The sequence below is a fragment of the Scophthalmus maximus genome, chromosome 16 (assembly GCF_022379125.1).
Source record: "Scophthalmus maximus strain ysfricsl-2021 chromosome 16, ASM2237912v1, whole genome shotgun sequence".
NCBI classification, from domain to species: Eukaryota; Metazoa; Chordata; class Actinopteri; order Pleuronectiformes; family Scophthalmidae; genus Scophthalmus; species Scophthalmus maximus.
The window spans coordinates 19,900,560-19,915,739 of record NC_061530.1 but is presented as its reverse complement, the minus strand read 5'-3'; the positions used below and the strand labels follow the sequence as shown (position 1 = coordinate 19,915,739).

The following is a 15,180-nucleotide window of genomic DNA, read 5'->3' as shown; positions in this document are numbered from 1 at the left end:
AATGATGGGACAAACAAGCAGAGGAGAGCTATCTTTTACATCTTAGGTAGTTTTTTTTATTAATATATAAAACGTTGGTAATGTTCGAGTATGAAAGTCGTCAGGGCCTCGAGCATCTTCGCTCAGTCGACACTGAGAAACACCAGGTGACACGAGAGACATTGTGATCTGCTGCTCGTACACGAGGGAACATCTGAAGAATGAAATAAACAACTGACACAGAAAAATCTTTATAAATACACAGCTGTATATGAATATGTGTATACGGGCATACACTGAACATAACCAAATACTCTATGTATGTGAAGTAATCCATCACATTGACCAGCGCTCCAGTATCGCACTTATATGTACATTTGCACTTTTTTGTGATAAATAAACATATAAGCCCACTGATAAAGGGTTTACAAGCTGTAATCAGTGGCTTTATTGTTGGTTAATAATAATAATAGATGGTTTAAATGATATTAAATAATACATATATATATTAAAGGATTCTCACATATTCTCAATAATCAGGTTTTGGTCCAGACGTCCAGGTCAAAAGAATAAGTAAAGTTATAATCTGGCAACACAAAAGTTGTTCCTCTTAATAAAGAATTAGTGACTGATTTGTTTACCATCAATAAAGATATCGATATAAGAATTGTATATCAGAAAGTGATGTCCATAATATTTATATATATCAGAAAGTGATGCCCATAATATTTATATATATCTAAATATTTATATATATCTATATATGTTTAACTCATCTTCTGTGTCAGTATATTGTTATAGAAACCGTCGTCGTGTACGTCCACACACTTGAGCTAATTCTGAGAAAACGTTTCTCTCCCACCTGCAGCATCTTCGACCCAGTGAACAAACTGAGTGCATCTTCATACTGTACAAGTATTTTTCAGTCCACAGGATTTAAGAACAAACAGCCCACAAGTCTGCGAAGACAATACAAAGATATAAAAGTGTGTTTTATTCCTGAAGTTCCAGCTTCCCGTCTCTGACCCTCCACCTCCAGAGCCGACACGTGTCGGGGGCGGGAACGCAGCGCAGCCAAACACAGGACTCGGTGATTTCTGCCTCGAACGACACCGACTTCCTGTCCAGCGTCTCCAGAGTGAAGGCCTTGCCCGAGATCTGGAGGACAGAGGAGATCGAGGTGTTGTTGTTCTCGTGAGGCAGAGGAATGTCAGGCTGTTTTCCAACGTATACCTCGGACAATGTCCCGAAAATCTGGTCAGTAATATATGAAAAGAGCTAATTGTGTGAAATATGTCTGTCGCTTTCCCACCTGCTCACTGATTCCCACAGCGACGTGACCCACTTTGACCTGCCGCCGCTCTCGGATCCTCAGACACTCGCCCTGGACGTTCTCGATCCAGATGTCGACGCCTGTGGGAGTCACAGCCTTGAGAACCACAGACGCCCGAAGAAGAAGAAGAAGAAGAAGAAGAAGAAGGAGCGGCAGGTGAAACACTGAACGTCTCACCTTCGAAGCGGTAGGAGTGCGGCTGATTGGCCGAGGCCGACCACTCCAGGCGTCCGTCCGACCGGCTGTTGCAGGAGGAGAAGACTCCAGAGCTCAGGTCGTCGGACGAATGGTCGGAGTCCTTCAAAAAAAGAAGACGAGGAATCAGTTTTGTGAATCCACACGAGCTCTGTAGATGTGAGTGCGTGAACTCGCCTTCCCCGAGGCGTCGACCTGCGACGTGTCCGAGCAGCTGAAGCAGGACGGGGGGTCGTCTCGAGGTTCAGGGGACGGCGTCTGGATCCTGGCGCCCGACGCCACGTCTGCTCAGAGACCACAGATTCATGTCAGAGCCAAACTACATGACCCCACCAGAGTTCATCATTTTATTAGAACTATTCTCACATGAATTCAAACTGAGGTTTCTCATTTATATATATTACATTTCTTTCATAGCTAATCTATTCATCGTATTCGGAATGAATCGCAACGAATCGTATGGTAAGATTTCGTAACGAATCCAAAAAAAAGTGTGTCACCAGAAATGAGTTGTCGTCATGACAACTCTTCCTCCCACTCACTGTCCCGGTGGAATTCCAGCTCCGGCTCTGATCCCCACGGACTGTCGCTCCTCCGCTGGCCTTTCTGCAGCAAAGGGAAAAGGCCTCTGAGAGCTCGCAGATACTCTGAGGACACAGACGACTCCCAGTCCTCCTCCTCCTCCTCCTCTTCCTCCTGTCCCTCCTCCTCCTCCTCCCAGTCCCCCTCATAGTCCCCGTCAGTCTTCGTCCATGTCTCCTGGACGAACTCCTCCTCTCCCATGTACATGTCCACGTCAGAGTCCGACCCCGTGTCCCAGTCTTGCTCATCCCGCAGCGATCTGGGCTGCGAGTCCTTCGCCCCGGTGACAGACTCCGCCTCCACGTCAGAGTCTCCGTCCTCCGAGTCCTCGTCGCCCGCTGTGGTCCTCCAGGGGCTCACCCAGTGCATCGCGGGTGCCGAGGCAGAGCGGGGGCCGTCCTCAGGGGGCGTCGTCCCGGTGCCCCGGTGCAGAATCTCACAGGCGGTTCTGACGGAGCAGGAACTCAAACCTCCGACTGTGGAGGAAAAGAAAAAACCTTCGCTTGAAAGATGAAGGAAATCAATCGATCAGTTGATCGACAGGAAATTAATTTATTCTGATGATCAAATAACTGTTTTTGTCATTTGATGGTTCCATGTGAATATTTAAATAAAGATGGCACTGTTATTATGATTATCATATTATTATATTACTTTTATCATGATTTGGAATAATAATAATAATAATTGGGGGATTTTTAATAACTTTGTAAAATAACTCTATAGCGGTGAAATAAAATTACTGTGTTTGAGTAAAGAGTACTGAAATTTCTGGTGGAATAAAAGTAAATATTAGCATAAAACGCTCACGTATTGTAAAAGTACTTCAAACTTGTACTGCAGTCGAGTACTTGAGTATTTGTCCTGAGTCAGTGACCTGCTCTCAGGGCCTTGGTGGTTTTCCTCCTCAGCTCCTTGGCCGACGCTCGTCCGTCCGGATCCTTCCGCAGTCCGGCCCGGAACACTTTGGCCGTGAAGTTGTTGCAGGTGGACGGAACCTCCCACAGAGGAGGAGGCTCGTTGACGATCTGACGGGAAGCGAGAGACGACACAACTCAGTGTGGTGGAAGAGAAAACAAAACAGAGACAGAGGACATTTCAGAAATAAAAATCTTTTTACCTGGAGACACAGGGGGTGTGAGTAGTAGCGAGTCCACGGAGGGAATCCGTTGAGCATGTGCAGCAGCATACAGCAGCTGCTCCACACGTCGGCCTTGGCGCAGAGCGGATCTCCCCGGGCCACCTCCGGAGCCATGTGGCTCTCGGTGCCCGGGAGGGCGGCTCCTGCACGGACAAGCGGGGAAATTCATTTTCAGATCCCTGCATCTCTGACCTCTGAGTTCACCGCGGCGTCCGTTCTCTGTTTGCGATGTGATCGCACGCTCCTGTTGCTGGGGCTACTACTTTTTTTTTTTATCGGATTCTCTATCGGCCCAGCGGGATTTTGCCCCGGTGTGTCCGACGTCCCGTCCAGCTCAGACACAGAGGATCTGCAGAAAGACGCTGCTGAGTCCCAGTGGGAGAACTGAAGCAGTGTTGGAGCTTTGACCAGTGACGGAATACCGCATGTGGAAAACTGAGCACGTGCCAGGGCCCTGGAGCCGACGGGCCGACGGGGGCCCTGGAGCCGACGGGGCCCCTGGAGCCGACTGGGGCCCTGGAGCCGACGGGCCGACGGGGGCCCTGGAGCCGACGGGGCCCCTGGAGCCGACGGGCCGACGGGGCCCTGGAGCCTACGGGGGCCCTGGAGCCGACGGGGGCCCTGGAGCCGACGGGGCCCTGGAGCCAACGGGGGCCCTTGGCCCTTAGATTTATTACTAGGCTCTTCTTCTTCTCCATCATCAGACTTGAGCTCATCTGGTGTCAAAATGACTTACAGTGAGATTTAGCCCTTTTCCACCAACAGGGGTCTGGTTCTTGATCCGGTTCCGTTCAGGGTTATTTGACTGTTTAGTGAACCGGCCGGACGTGTCCACGTGTTCTGAGTGGAACCATCTTGGATGCGTCATCGTGGGACACAACAGAAGGAAACCGTGAGGTTTGTCTGAGACATTTAAATATCTTAAATAGGGAAAATACGAATCTGCTGTTCAACCAGTCATGTTACGCATCCATGACCATTTGTTTTGCTATCAAAGATATTGTTTTCACCTTCAAAAAAAACGAGCATGTCTCACTGAAGAAACAGGGTTTTTGTTTTTTTGTCACCAGCTCCAAATCAGCTTTTCAGATTCCGGACCAGTTTTTTATTTGGTCGAAAGCACTTTTGAAAAAGTTTGGTGCAAAAACGGAGCCCAGTCATTGTTGGTGGCAAAGAGACAATTGTTAAACTTTTGAAGGACGAATTAAAATTCTTCATTATACAAAGAAAATTTGAGTTTATAAGCAAGAAAATGTGTCCTTGCTCAATTCAACAAAACGTTGCTGCCCCAGCCTCACGTGACCTGGTGTGACCTGAGGATATAACCAACATTAAAGAGTCACCGTGTGTTCTTGTGGTTCTTTGTATTAACATTCACTATCATCACTTGTGAGACGAGACTCTTCAAGATCTGCAAACTTTGGAATTTTAACAGCTTCTCATTTGTCTCAATACAAAAAAAAGTAGAATCACGGCGAAATTTGAACTGGCATGACCGACGCGCGTGAATGAGTGTGAACCGTGTGAACTCACCCCTGAAAGCCTCGCCGCTGCGCCCGCCCTCGTCTGCAGTCTCCGAGAGGCCGAAGTCACAGAGGAATGTGTCTCTGCAGTCGGCCGACAGCAGCACGTTGTCAACTGGAATAAAGTCAACACAGAGAGACGGCTTGTTTTCACTCGGAGCTCATTATGACGGAGGAATCGGGCGCCTGTCGGGGGACGTCAGGGTGACGGGCCGCACTCCGGGAACGAGGCTGGGCAGCAGCTTCTCGTGGTCTGGAGGTAAAGTCTCCGGATATAAAAGCACCACCTCGTCGTGAAGATCTAATGCGACGAGACAGTTTAATTCAGGTGGTTGAGTGAAGCTAACAGGACAGCGGAGGGGCCTGGTTGGAGCGAGACCCCCCCCCTGTTCACTGCAGGGGTGAGGTGTCAGCTGGGGATCAGGACGCACCATTGTCCCTCCGACCCTCCTCCCCGATCGTATCAAATGTAAGTGCAGAGACAGATGAAGCTCCGCAGGGTCAAACTCTACAAGGTGCGGTTATAATCAAAAAGTGGACTCTATGAGGTCATATGAAATGAATCGTGAAAAATAATCAAATCAATACCAAACAAAACTGGTGCAAACCGTCTGAAACACAAAGTGATGCAGAGCAGAGCAGTTGTGGCTAACGTCGTTGTTTTCACCACGTGTCCATTAGTTAGTTGGTTGGTTGGTTAGTTAGTTAGTTAATTCAAGAACTGGATTGGATTTTGACAACACTTGGTGGAAGGCTGGGACATGGGTCCAGACGTGGAGATATTTCAAAATAAACTACTTTATCTTCTGTTCAGTGAATAAATCTATATAAATTTTACTTTATAAATCAAACCCATTGTGTGTGAAATGTCTGCAAAGTCACTGTGGAAGAACTTCAGTCTATAAATACTACATATGAGTAATAATAATTATTAAAACCCCAGTGTATCAGACGGAACCTGAACTCACCTTTGACGTCCAGGTGAAGCACCTTCCGGTGGTGCAGGTGTTCCAGCGCCCCCAGTGACTGGTGGAGGTAGTGCAGGGCCAAATCCTCAGGCAGGCAGTTGGTCTCTTTCAGGAGCTGCGCCAAACAAGCTGAGGAGGTTTGGAGGAGTCAGCCACTGTGATAGATCCGGTCTGTTATGTACCTCTCGTTTCCACGGCCGTACCTGGCTTCAGGTCCATGAAGAGCACGACGTTCGCTCCGTCCCTCACGGCCCCGAACAGCTCCACCACCCGGGGGGAGTTCAGAGCGCTCCACGTGCTCACCTCCTCCCGGCTGAAGTGACTCAGAGGAATCTGACATCGGTGCACATGAAAAACTTTTATTTCCTAATTCGCTCGCGGTTGAATATCGTTTCCACCGCTCTGCGTGTCGGTGCGTGTCTTTCTCGTCTTACCCTCTTGGCGGCGCATTCGAATCCCGTCGCCTTGTCGCGAACGCAGAACACGTCACCGTACGAGCCGTTGTGGACGTGGTGGAGAACGCAGTATTCCTCTCCCTCCCTGTACCGACAGCGACGGGGCTGCAGCAGCTTCGGGGAACGAGAAAGACACGTGACCACATGAATGAGGAATCTGAAAACCAGAAAAGCTGTCGCTCTTGCAAAGAACTGTACCCACTGCATTGGAAAGAATCTGAGAATATCTTGTTGTCGTTGATTCAAATAACGATTGATGTGCAGATTCTCTGTTAAATCTAGAAACTAAAGCTTAAAGTTGAAGAGCCGGATGTTTCGGATGGTGGTGGAGACCAAACGTGGAGCTAAAAGAAGAGAGGACGTCGCCCTCTGCTGGTGATAACAGAGAATACAGGCTTCGGGCACTTCACCATTAGCTTCCTTTTCTACGTCCATTTTTCTATACAGTCTCTGGAGATAACGTCCATATATATATTGAGTCTTTAGTTAGCTACAGCTCAGAGAGTACAATGTGCAAAGTGTAGGTTGATAACGGTACGAGTGTTGTGTATGTGTGTATGTATGTATGCATGTTGCAGCAGATACTAAAGATGTCCTCCAGGTCAATAAAATCTATCTTATCTCATCTTCACAATAAACAGTTTTTGACCTGCTTCTCATTTCAATCGGCCTCCTGTGACTCTCCAGACTTCAGGGGAGCGAGATAATAAACTGCGCGAGTTTCTCCTCTGACAGAACTGATCAGGATGTTACCGAACATGTGACCTGTTTGAAGCCTTAGAGTCGAGCAGTGTCAGACCTACAGTGAACTACAGATGTCTTACATGATGAAATACGAGCCCTTCGTTCACAGGCACGTTGTGTTTCCCGTCTCTCACAGTCTGTTTGATCAAATCTTCGAAGAAAGGTGAAACAAACTGCTTCTGCGTCCGCGTCACTCGACCTCTCAGTTCATCCAAAACGACCTCGGTATCCCAGAGGTCGTCAGAACCAGGGGACGTGTTCACTGAGTCCGAGAGTCCCGGCATGCTTTGCGTGGAGTCAGAATCCCACTCGGCACGACAAGCGTTATGACCAGACACGTGCATCAGGTCAGTGTTCACATTTGAAACGTTGGCTTCGACTCTGAAGTTGTCAGGCGCCACTTCGTCGTCCTCGGCGCAGCAGGAAGAGTCCGAGTCACTTTCGTGAGTGCGAATGGATTCCGAGTCCTGCTCCGGACCGCAGTCCGAGTCCGAGCCCCCTCTGTCCTCAGAGCTGGACGTGTCGTCCGTGTCTATCGATCTGTGTTGGTCCTCTGATTCTCCGACACAGGCGCACACATCCGCGCAGCTGCAGCCGTCGTCGTACATGCAGGCGAGCCGGTCGCCGCGGCTGCAGGAGCACGACACCGCGTCCGTGAACTGAGGAGGAGGCGGGAGGACGTCGGCGAGGGACAGCGTCACCTCTCCGCTGACAGATTTCAGCCAGTCGATCTCCTGCACCCACAGGCCTCGGATGACGGGCCGCTCTTCCCCCTCCCCCTCCCCCTGACTCGGTCTCGTTTTGCTTCTCCTGCGCTGCTTCCTGTGGAGTTTGGCCTCGAAGTCCTCGTCCTCTGTGTCGCTCACGAAGGACGATTCTTGGACCACAGACCTGCGAATGAGACAATATACAACATGTTCGAAATACCTACTGAAGTTTTACAGATTTCAACAACGTCAAGCTCAACAACCCCCAACCCACAAAGGAACTGCGCCACAGAGAATAGCGTTCTCCTGGTATCTATGAAGTAACAGACGGTGGAATGGCCAAACTGACAAAAACAACTCCACCTCGCTAGAGAGAAAGAATGGAAGAAAAAAAGCTCCGGGACGTGAGAGGCTTCCAACATGCAGCTTGTTTTCTTTCCTCTGGATCAGTGCGTGTCACAACCAGATACTTATTACCAGCACAACACGTTTGACCTCCAGGTTATTTGTGCTTATTGTGATTTTCACGGATGTTTTCTGCTTCGGACAGTCGCCAGGCTGCTGGCGTTGAGTTAGCCACGATGCTAACACTGCCGCTAGTTAACGCTGGGAACCAGAAAAGGAAGGAGGAGCTTAAGTGAACAAACTTCTTTCTACGCCTCCGTTATCTCCAAAGAGCAAAAGTACCTGCGTCCTTACTTGCGTCTTTACGACGGCGAGCAAACAGTGATACCACCTGGAACCACTAGGGGACATTAAAGTTGTCTGTAGCGTCTTTCATGCAAGTGAAAGGTTCATGCTACAGCAGACAATTACATTTTACATTTGTAGATAATATTTCTTCCATCTTCGTCCCCCAGCTCCATAAAGAGATTTCTGAGTGATGATGTGAGGTACCTGAGCTTTTTGAGCTGCTGGGATCTTGAGTACGGACACTGTGTGGTGGTTGGACTGAACTCCTGGAAGTCTTCTCCTGTCGTGTTAAAGATAAAGACATAGATATTGTTTAAAACTTTAAAAAAGAAAACATGAATCAATACATCCAATCAACAGCAATGTGCTTCTGAAAGGAGTTGAGGACGTGAGGAAGATTTTATCACGTTTTTTTCTTAATTTCTGTCCCTCAACAAAAATGATCACTCATGCTTGTTGAGAAGTGTAGTTATGATCATAAGTTTTTTTAACATTTTCTGGTACTTTTGGGGAAAAAAATGTGTTTTGAGACTTCTATTGAAATAGAAAAGTTATTTTTTTAATATTTCCCATAATGACATTTTCAGTCATGAGCCTTGGTAAAAAAAAATTTTAAATGTTTGGGAACATTTTAAGTTCTACTTTGCTCAAAATGTTTTGTCTTTGTTAAAAAAGGATTTTGAATTTATTTTTCCATCACCGACTTTCTAACAGTAAAGTCATTTGCATTAATGACATCATAATGTTTTTCTCTTAGCAAAGCAAATCACTGTTGCTTTGTTTTTAGATTTATTTGGCTGGTTTTTGGAGGTTTGTATTTTTATCAACAGCAGCACAATTAAAGTGTAAATCCAAAAAATATTCAAAAAAAATTACCCAGATTCCATGTCCCATTAAGTGGATTTATAAGGAAATAAAATGTACTGTTACTGTTAAAAAATCAATTCAATTCATTCCATGTCCCATCTGCAGCCAGCCACCAGGGGGCGAACCAGATGTTTTGGCTTCACTTTTGTCCTCCATCTTTACACACAGTTATTGATCTACAGTCTTACTCTCAGCCTGTGCGACGATGGAGACGCAGGCGTTCTCCTCGGACGCCTCCTGCCCGGCGGTGACCACGTGCTTGGCGGTGCCGCGCTGCATCACCCGACTCAGATGGGGCGCGATGGCCTGGACCAGCGAGTCCTTCTCCTCCTCGCCACATTGGCCGCCGTCCTCTTTGCCATGAAACGAGAGCTCGGATCCTCCGGTCACGATGATGAACGGCGTGTTGGAGTTGAACACCCGGGGTATGGCCATGTCTCCGTCGACGTCGGCGTCGCTGTGGTGAGAAACTGGAGGAGGACACAAAGAACAAACACATCAGAGGCGTAAACACCAACAACCTGAGGATGTTTTAAACCTTTGAACAAGTTATTCAGATAAAAACACATTGTAGGAATAAAAGTAATATGAGACATGAATTTATTTAAAAACCTAAATTAATTTGTTGTTGTCCAAGAGTGACAAATCATCATTATTATTAACAATAATACGGTTGATATTTGCCAGTTAGCGCTAAACACAAAGCTCAGCTGTGGATGATGAGAATATCCTTCGTTTTGCAGATGACACAACAGAAAATGTTTATCTAATTAATGGTACATGAAGAAAAAATTAGGAAAGTATTACAATTCATCCTGAGGGCTACATGTCACAATGTTTCACCCTATATTTTTAACGCATCAAACTAAAACTCCCTAAAATGACAGAAACATTTATTGAACGTCTACGTCCCATCTGCTGGTGGAGGGGGGCGGGGCTTGTGAGCTGTACCGAAGCCAGCCACCAGGGGGCGATGGAGATGTTTTGACCTCACTTGTGGGAAGCTGTCATGTCGTCTATATTTATATAACACACACACACACACAAAAAAACAAAACCAGGAGTCGACGCAGCAGATTTCGTGATCGTCAGGCCGCCGTTTAGTGCGGCGGTATTTGCCGCGGCCGGGGCGTGAACCAACAGACACCAGCAGGTGAGTATAAATAGCACGCAGGAGACGCGGCCGCATGCTTTCCACTGGCTCGTCCAGCTGTCAGAGTCTCTCTCCCTCTGCCACTCGCCATGTTGACAGCGAACACCAGCGAGGGATCACAACACACACACACACACGCACACACACACACGCACACGCACACACACACACACACTCGTCCTCACACCGGAGGAGCCACTGACCTCCGAAGTACTTTTATTTCATAATGCAAAGTTTGGATATTTGACCTCATAGCAAACTAGAACTACTTTTCAGTTATAATGTAGTGTTAAATTAATATGATACTTTCATCATTGCCGTTCCCAAAAGTAAAGAAACTTAACTTTCAGGCGACGCCACGTTCAGGGACAGTTGAACTTCCAGGATGTGAGAACATCTACATCTACATCTCCACACATCAAACATCGGGTCTCATCTCCAGCTCCACCTGAACCTCTGCACCGACAGAACACGTTACCTCACAAGGACGTTCAGGTGGTTCCCTCCGGCCTCCGGTTCAGATCCAGTGATCCTGTGGAAAATACAAAAATAAAGAAGAAGAAGAAGAATAACAAGAAAAAGAAGAAGAGGGAGAAGAGCAAAGTATCTGTTCCAGACTCTGCCTGTCTGTTTGTCTTGTGTCTTCGTATCCAAGTGTAACCTACCGGCTTTTCTGCCCCCGCAGCCTCAGCTGATTGGTCGACCATGTGTTAGCTATGAGCCCCTACACCTCTGCCACCCACGGACCCCCCACCCCCCTCTCCTCACCTCCACCCACCACCCACACACAGACTGGAGATGACCTCTGTGACACTGAGCTCCACTGAGGTCCCTGAACGTTTCATCTATTTCAACTTTAAATAACTTCAATATTCTTTATTTCATTGCATCCAGCGAGACAGTGGTGGAAGAGGCAACACATTCATATACACAAAATCCATAACGAGAAGCAGTCCTGCATTCAACAGAAAGCAACAGAAGAATTGTTCTGTAAAATGTGATGAAAGTATATTATATTAATAGGTTGTTAATACTGATGCATCCATATACAAACACTGTATATACAGTTGTGTTCAGTCCACTGGTTCTCAGTCTTGAGGTCCGGCCCCTGTACAAAGGTCACCAGATAAATCTGAAGGGTCATGAGATGATTTAAGAAAAAACTTGAATCGGTTTAAAATAATATGTAATTTTTTTAATCATTTTGATAAATATTCGTTTGAACGGTTACTTGCATCAAACACTCTGAGAACACGAAGGAGACTAATTGTGTTTTATTTGAACATAAAATGTTAATTTGACTATACTGTTACTGTAAATGAAGTTTAGTAAACAGTGCAACATTTCTCTCTGAATCGTGGTGGAATAGAAGTTAAGGTAACATAATGTAGAAATACTCAATTACCTCATCTTACTTACTTATTTAAATAAATGTACTTGATATCTTCCACCAATGGTTCAAGCTGCAGGGAAACTTTATCCAGATGAGAAGGAGGAAAACTTCCTCCTGAACATCTGATTATTCTACTTTTATTGTGTTCAAAGTGAATCAAATCCTCCTAGTTTTAGACTTTTATACTTTTATATATATACATATATATATATACTGTATATAATAATTATTTTTATACAAAGCAGATTGATTCTCTACCAGAATTATGCAAAATAAATATATTTGACTTTTCTTTCTAATTCAATGAACCAAAATAAACTTATATAAACTTTAAATTAGCTCAAATTACATTTTTATAACACCAGTAACTAATGTTGAACATCAAATACAGCATACAGACTTTACTGACAGACTTTAAAGACCCGCCCCCAAACAAATCAGGCAAACTTCATGGCCCAAATTCAGATATAAAACAACAGTGGTATCGTCTTTGCTGTAAGATTTGGTTGTGAACAAGTCGCGCGTTTTAACTTTTAAGAACTTCCACGACTCAAGACGTGAGTATTGTAAATATCTGTCCGGATAGTCAAAAAATAATTTAATTTATGAAATATAGAGAATATTCAGAGTGTGATACAGTTTTGCTGTCGTCTACTGAATCAGGCGACTTGACACGAATCCGTCACTGGAGCTTCCTCTTCACAACACATCTGCTGTCCCACACAGACGACTGGAATCTATACATTCCTGTGGGAATTAGCAAAATACCAGCGGAGGGAGTGTGTGTGTGTGTGTGTGTGTGTGATTTGGGTGGAGGGTCCCTCTCCCTGGCAACATCTGAATGGGATCAGCGAGCGACCAATGGGGAAGCGGAGGAGAGAGTTTACTCTCACGTCAAAGGGTTCTAGTCACGTCGGTCGTCGCTGCTGTTGTCGGGGGCGACTCGGCTAAACTTAGACGCGACAAGCTTCGCCGAGGTCACAGAGCCTCGTCGGGTCCCGATGATGAACTTTGCTTTTACAGAAATATGCCGCCTGCTAATCAGCGATCGCCCCATGATTTTTGGTGAAAAGATTGATATCACACTCGCTTGATGTTGACCGACAGCCTGCAGTTAGCTTAGCTTAGCATAAAGACTGGGAAAATTAAGGGCAAACCAAAGGTTGTATTTAAATTCATTACCTGACAACAAACAAGCTTCCAGGCTAGATGTCTTTAGCCTAGCGGTTTCCAAAGCTAGATGTCTTTAGCCTGGCGGTTTCCAGGCAAGATATTTTTAGCCTAGCGGTTTCCAAAACTAGATGTCTTTAGCCTAGCGGTTTCCAAGGCTAGATGTCTTTAGCCTGGCGGTTGCCAAAGCTAGATGTCTTTAGCCTAACTGCTTCCAGGCTAGATGTCTTTAGCCTAGTGGTTTTCAAGGCTAGATGTCTTTAGCCTGGCGGTGGCCAAAGCTAGATGTCTTTAGCCTAGCGGTTTCCAAGGCTAGATGTCTTTAGCCTGGCGGTTGCCAAAGCTAGATGTCTTTAGCCTAGCGGTTTCCAAAGCTAGATGTCTTTAGCCTAGCTGCTTCCAGGCTAGATGTCTTTAGCCTAGCGGTTTCCAAGGCTAGATGTCTTTAGCCTAGCGGTTTCCAAGGCTAGATGTCTTTAGCCTAGCGGTTTCCAAGGCTAGATGTCTTTAGCCTAGCGGTTTCCAAAGCTAGATGTCTTTAGCCTAGCTGCTTCCAGGCTAGATGTCTTTAGCCTAGCGGTTTCCAAGGCTAGATGTCTTTAGCCTAGCGGTTTCCAAGGCTAGATGTCTTTAGCCTAGCGGTTTCAGAGTTGGATGCCTTCACCCACAATACCTTTCTTCTTACGTAAGCTGACCAGGGGGATGGCGAGGAAGGAAATTAAATTCACTTCACTCTGCTATCTATCTATAAGGTAACCGGGTTGCAGGTGTATATGTGCATTGGACGAGCTCTCAGTCAGGCCACACCCCCAGCTCATCCCCTTCTGGTTTAAACAAAAACAAAGATGGCGCCAGCCAAAATATCAAACTCGAGGCTTCAAAAAGGAATCTGCTCACGGACCAATGGGTGAAGTCACGCATTGAACCACGTGAAATTTAGTGAAATAATGCTGCCCTAAATGAAAATTGTAATGAGGAACAGTTCTAGTAAATGTAAATAGTTCCAACATTAATATTTCAGGGACAAAGCAGAGAGAGAGAGAGGGAGAAAAAACAGCCACACATCTCTGCTCCAAAGGCAGCGATGCGTGATGAGGAAGAGCGTTCACGTGAGTAACTGTCCTGGAGATGTTGGAACAATGAGGCCACACACAGCGGACCAACGTCTGACCTCGATTCCAGCTGAAACACCACGAGCTGCCCTTCGTTTTCCACCCGAGCCGAAGAGACGCCATGTCTGTCTCCAGCCACCAGAGGGCAGATGATCACACTGGGCTCCTCCACCAGGCAGCAGGAAAGTCACACACACACACACACACACACACACACACACACACACACACACACACACACACACACACACACACACACACACACACACACACACACACACACACACACACACACACACACACACACACACACACACACACACCTCCCATCTCCACTCGACTGTCTTGTATTGACTCTGGTCGTCATAACAACTTTCTGATGACGAGGGTTTGGGAAGGTAAGAGGATACGGAGGGAGAAGGCCAGAGGAAGTGTGTGTGTGGGCGTATTGGCTTCAGTGCCTGCACGTCCAGTCAACGGATTAATATTCAACTATGACTTCACCAAATGTAATCATCACATGGAGTAGACTGATATTTTTTATTTTCGAGAACTTTATTTCAGTCTCCTCCTCCTCAAAACAATAAAGCCGAGACAAGAATCTAAAAGTAGCAGTGACAAGATGACGTGGACAACGAACACCGAATGTTTAGGAATACATTTCAGGATTTGTTTTTCATTTTAATTCGTAAAAAGATAATTTTGATTAAATTACAATCAAAGTCCTTCCAAAAAAACTCACCTAGTTACAGATTCAAGAGGATTGAATTGAAACTTTTCTCCATTAGCTAAAAAGAAAACAAAAGGACTCTTTGACAATATTGACAGAGTATCTGGTATTTTCTCTTTGTATGTGACTGACGTTACAGATTTAAATAAAACTCCAAATTAAAAAAAGAAAGTGAGGAACTTTCTCTCCTCTGAGAAGCGTCGGCAGGTTTTTTTCCCCTCCAGGATCCATCTGGTGCCAACAACCACCACTGCTCCTGTTTGGCAGCCGGACAAGTCGGATAACAACGTTGAAGAGAGTTAATCAAACGGGAATATTTGAAAAGTGAAGGAGAACAAAAAGAATTTGGTTCTTCCGTCTCCCACCGGTAGGAAACGATGCCCTTGTGTGTGTGTGTTTGTTTTTATCAAAGATCTAAACCAGGCGGCAACGGTA

The 15,180-nt window shown here is 46.1% G+C and overlaps 1 protein-coding gene and 1 long non-coding RNA gene across 7 annotated transcripts; one reads left to right on the top strand and one right to left on the bottom strand.

The window, feature by feature from the left end:
* Nucleotides 1-33: 33 nt before the first annotated feature.
* Nucleotides 34-14,093, bottom strand: LOC118286948 (mitogen-activated protein kinase kinase kinase 14). 6 transcript variants are annotated; one of them, XM_035611589.2, is made up of 17 exons: nucleotides 14,075-14,093; nucleotides 10,819-10,872; nucleotides 9,376-9,657; nucleotides 8,525-8,600; nucleotides 7,001-7,811; nucleotides 6,156-6,290; nucleotides 5,925-6,054; nucleotides 5,722-5,850; nucleotides 4,764-4,868; nucleotides 3,210-3,373; nucleotides 2,967-3,117; nucleotides 2,450-2,565; nucleotides 2,050-2,113; nucleotides 1,685-1,791; nucleotides 1,490-1,610; nucleotides 1,292-1,392; nucleotides 34-1,137 (listed from the first exon to the last, which is right to left on the bottom strand). In XM_035611589.2, the coding sequence occupies exons 3-17, from the start codon at nucleotides 9,620-9,622 to the stop codon at nucleotides 973-975; spliced, it is 2,622 nt and encodes an 873-aa protein (XP_035467482.2). In that variant the 5' UTR covers nucleotides 9,623-9,657; nucleotides 10,819-10,872; nucleotides 14,075-14,093; the 3' UTR covers nucleotides 34-972. The 6 variants fall into 6 exon arrangements, with proteins under 6 accessions (XP_035467482.2, XP_035467478.2, XP_035467479.2 ...); XM_035611585.2 differs by having other exon boundaries at nucleotides 2,050-2,565; XM_035611586.2 differs by lacking the exon at nucleotides 14,075-14,093 and adding an exon at nucleotides 12,916-14,043 and having other exon boundaries at nucleotides 2,050-2,565.
* On the top strand, nucleotides 11,706-15,141 carry LOC118286953. Its single transcript, XR_004785550.2, has 4 exons — nucleotides 11,706-12,798; nucleotides 13,656-13,810; nucleotides 13,925-14,012; nucleotides 14,086-15,141. It is a non-coding gene; the product is annotated as an uncharacterized LOC118286953 (long non-coding RNA).
* Nucleotides 15,142-15,180: the final 39 nt, after the last annotated feature.

What these genes read in the sequence shown, in the direction of transcription:
- LOC118286948 (XM_035611585.2), bottom strand. Translation starts at nt 9,622, where the DNA reads ATGGCCATACCCCGGGTGTTCAACTCCAACACGCCGTTCATCATCGTG. An exon ending in CAGCGGCGAGGCTTTCAGGG is followed by an intron (nt 3,374 to 4,763) that starts GTGAGTTCACAC and finishes TTGTCCGTGCAG; the next exon opens with GAGCCGCCCTCCCGGGCACC. An exon ending in CACCAAGGCCCTGAGAGCAG is followed by an intron (nt 2,566 to 2,966) that starts GTCACTGACTCA and finishes TTTCCTCCACAG; the next exon opens with TCGGAGGTTTGAGTTCCTGC.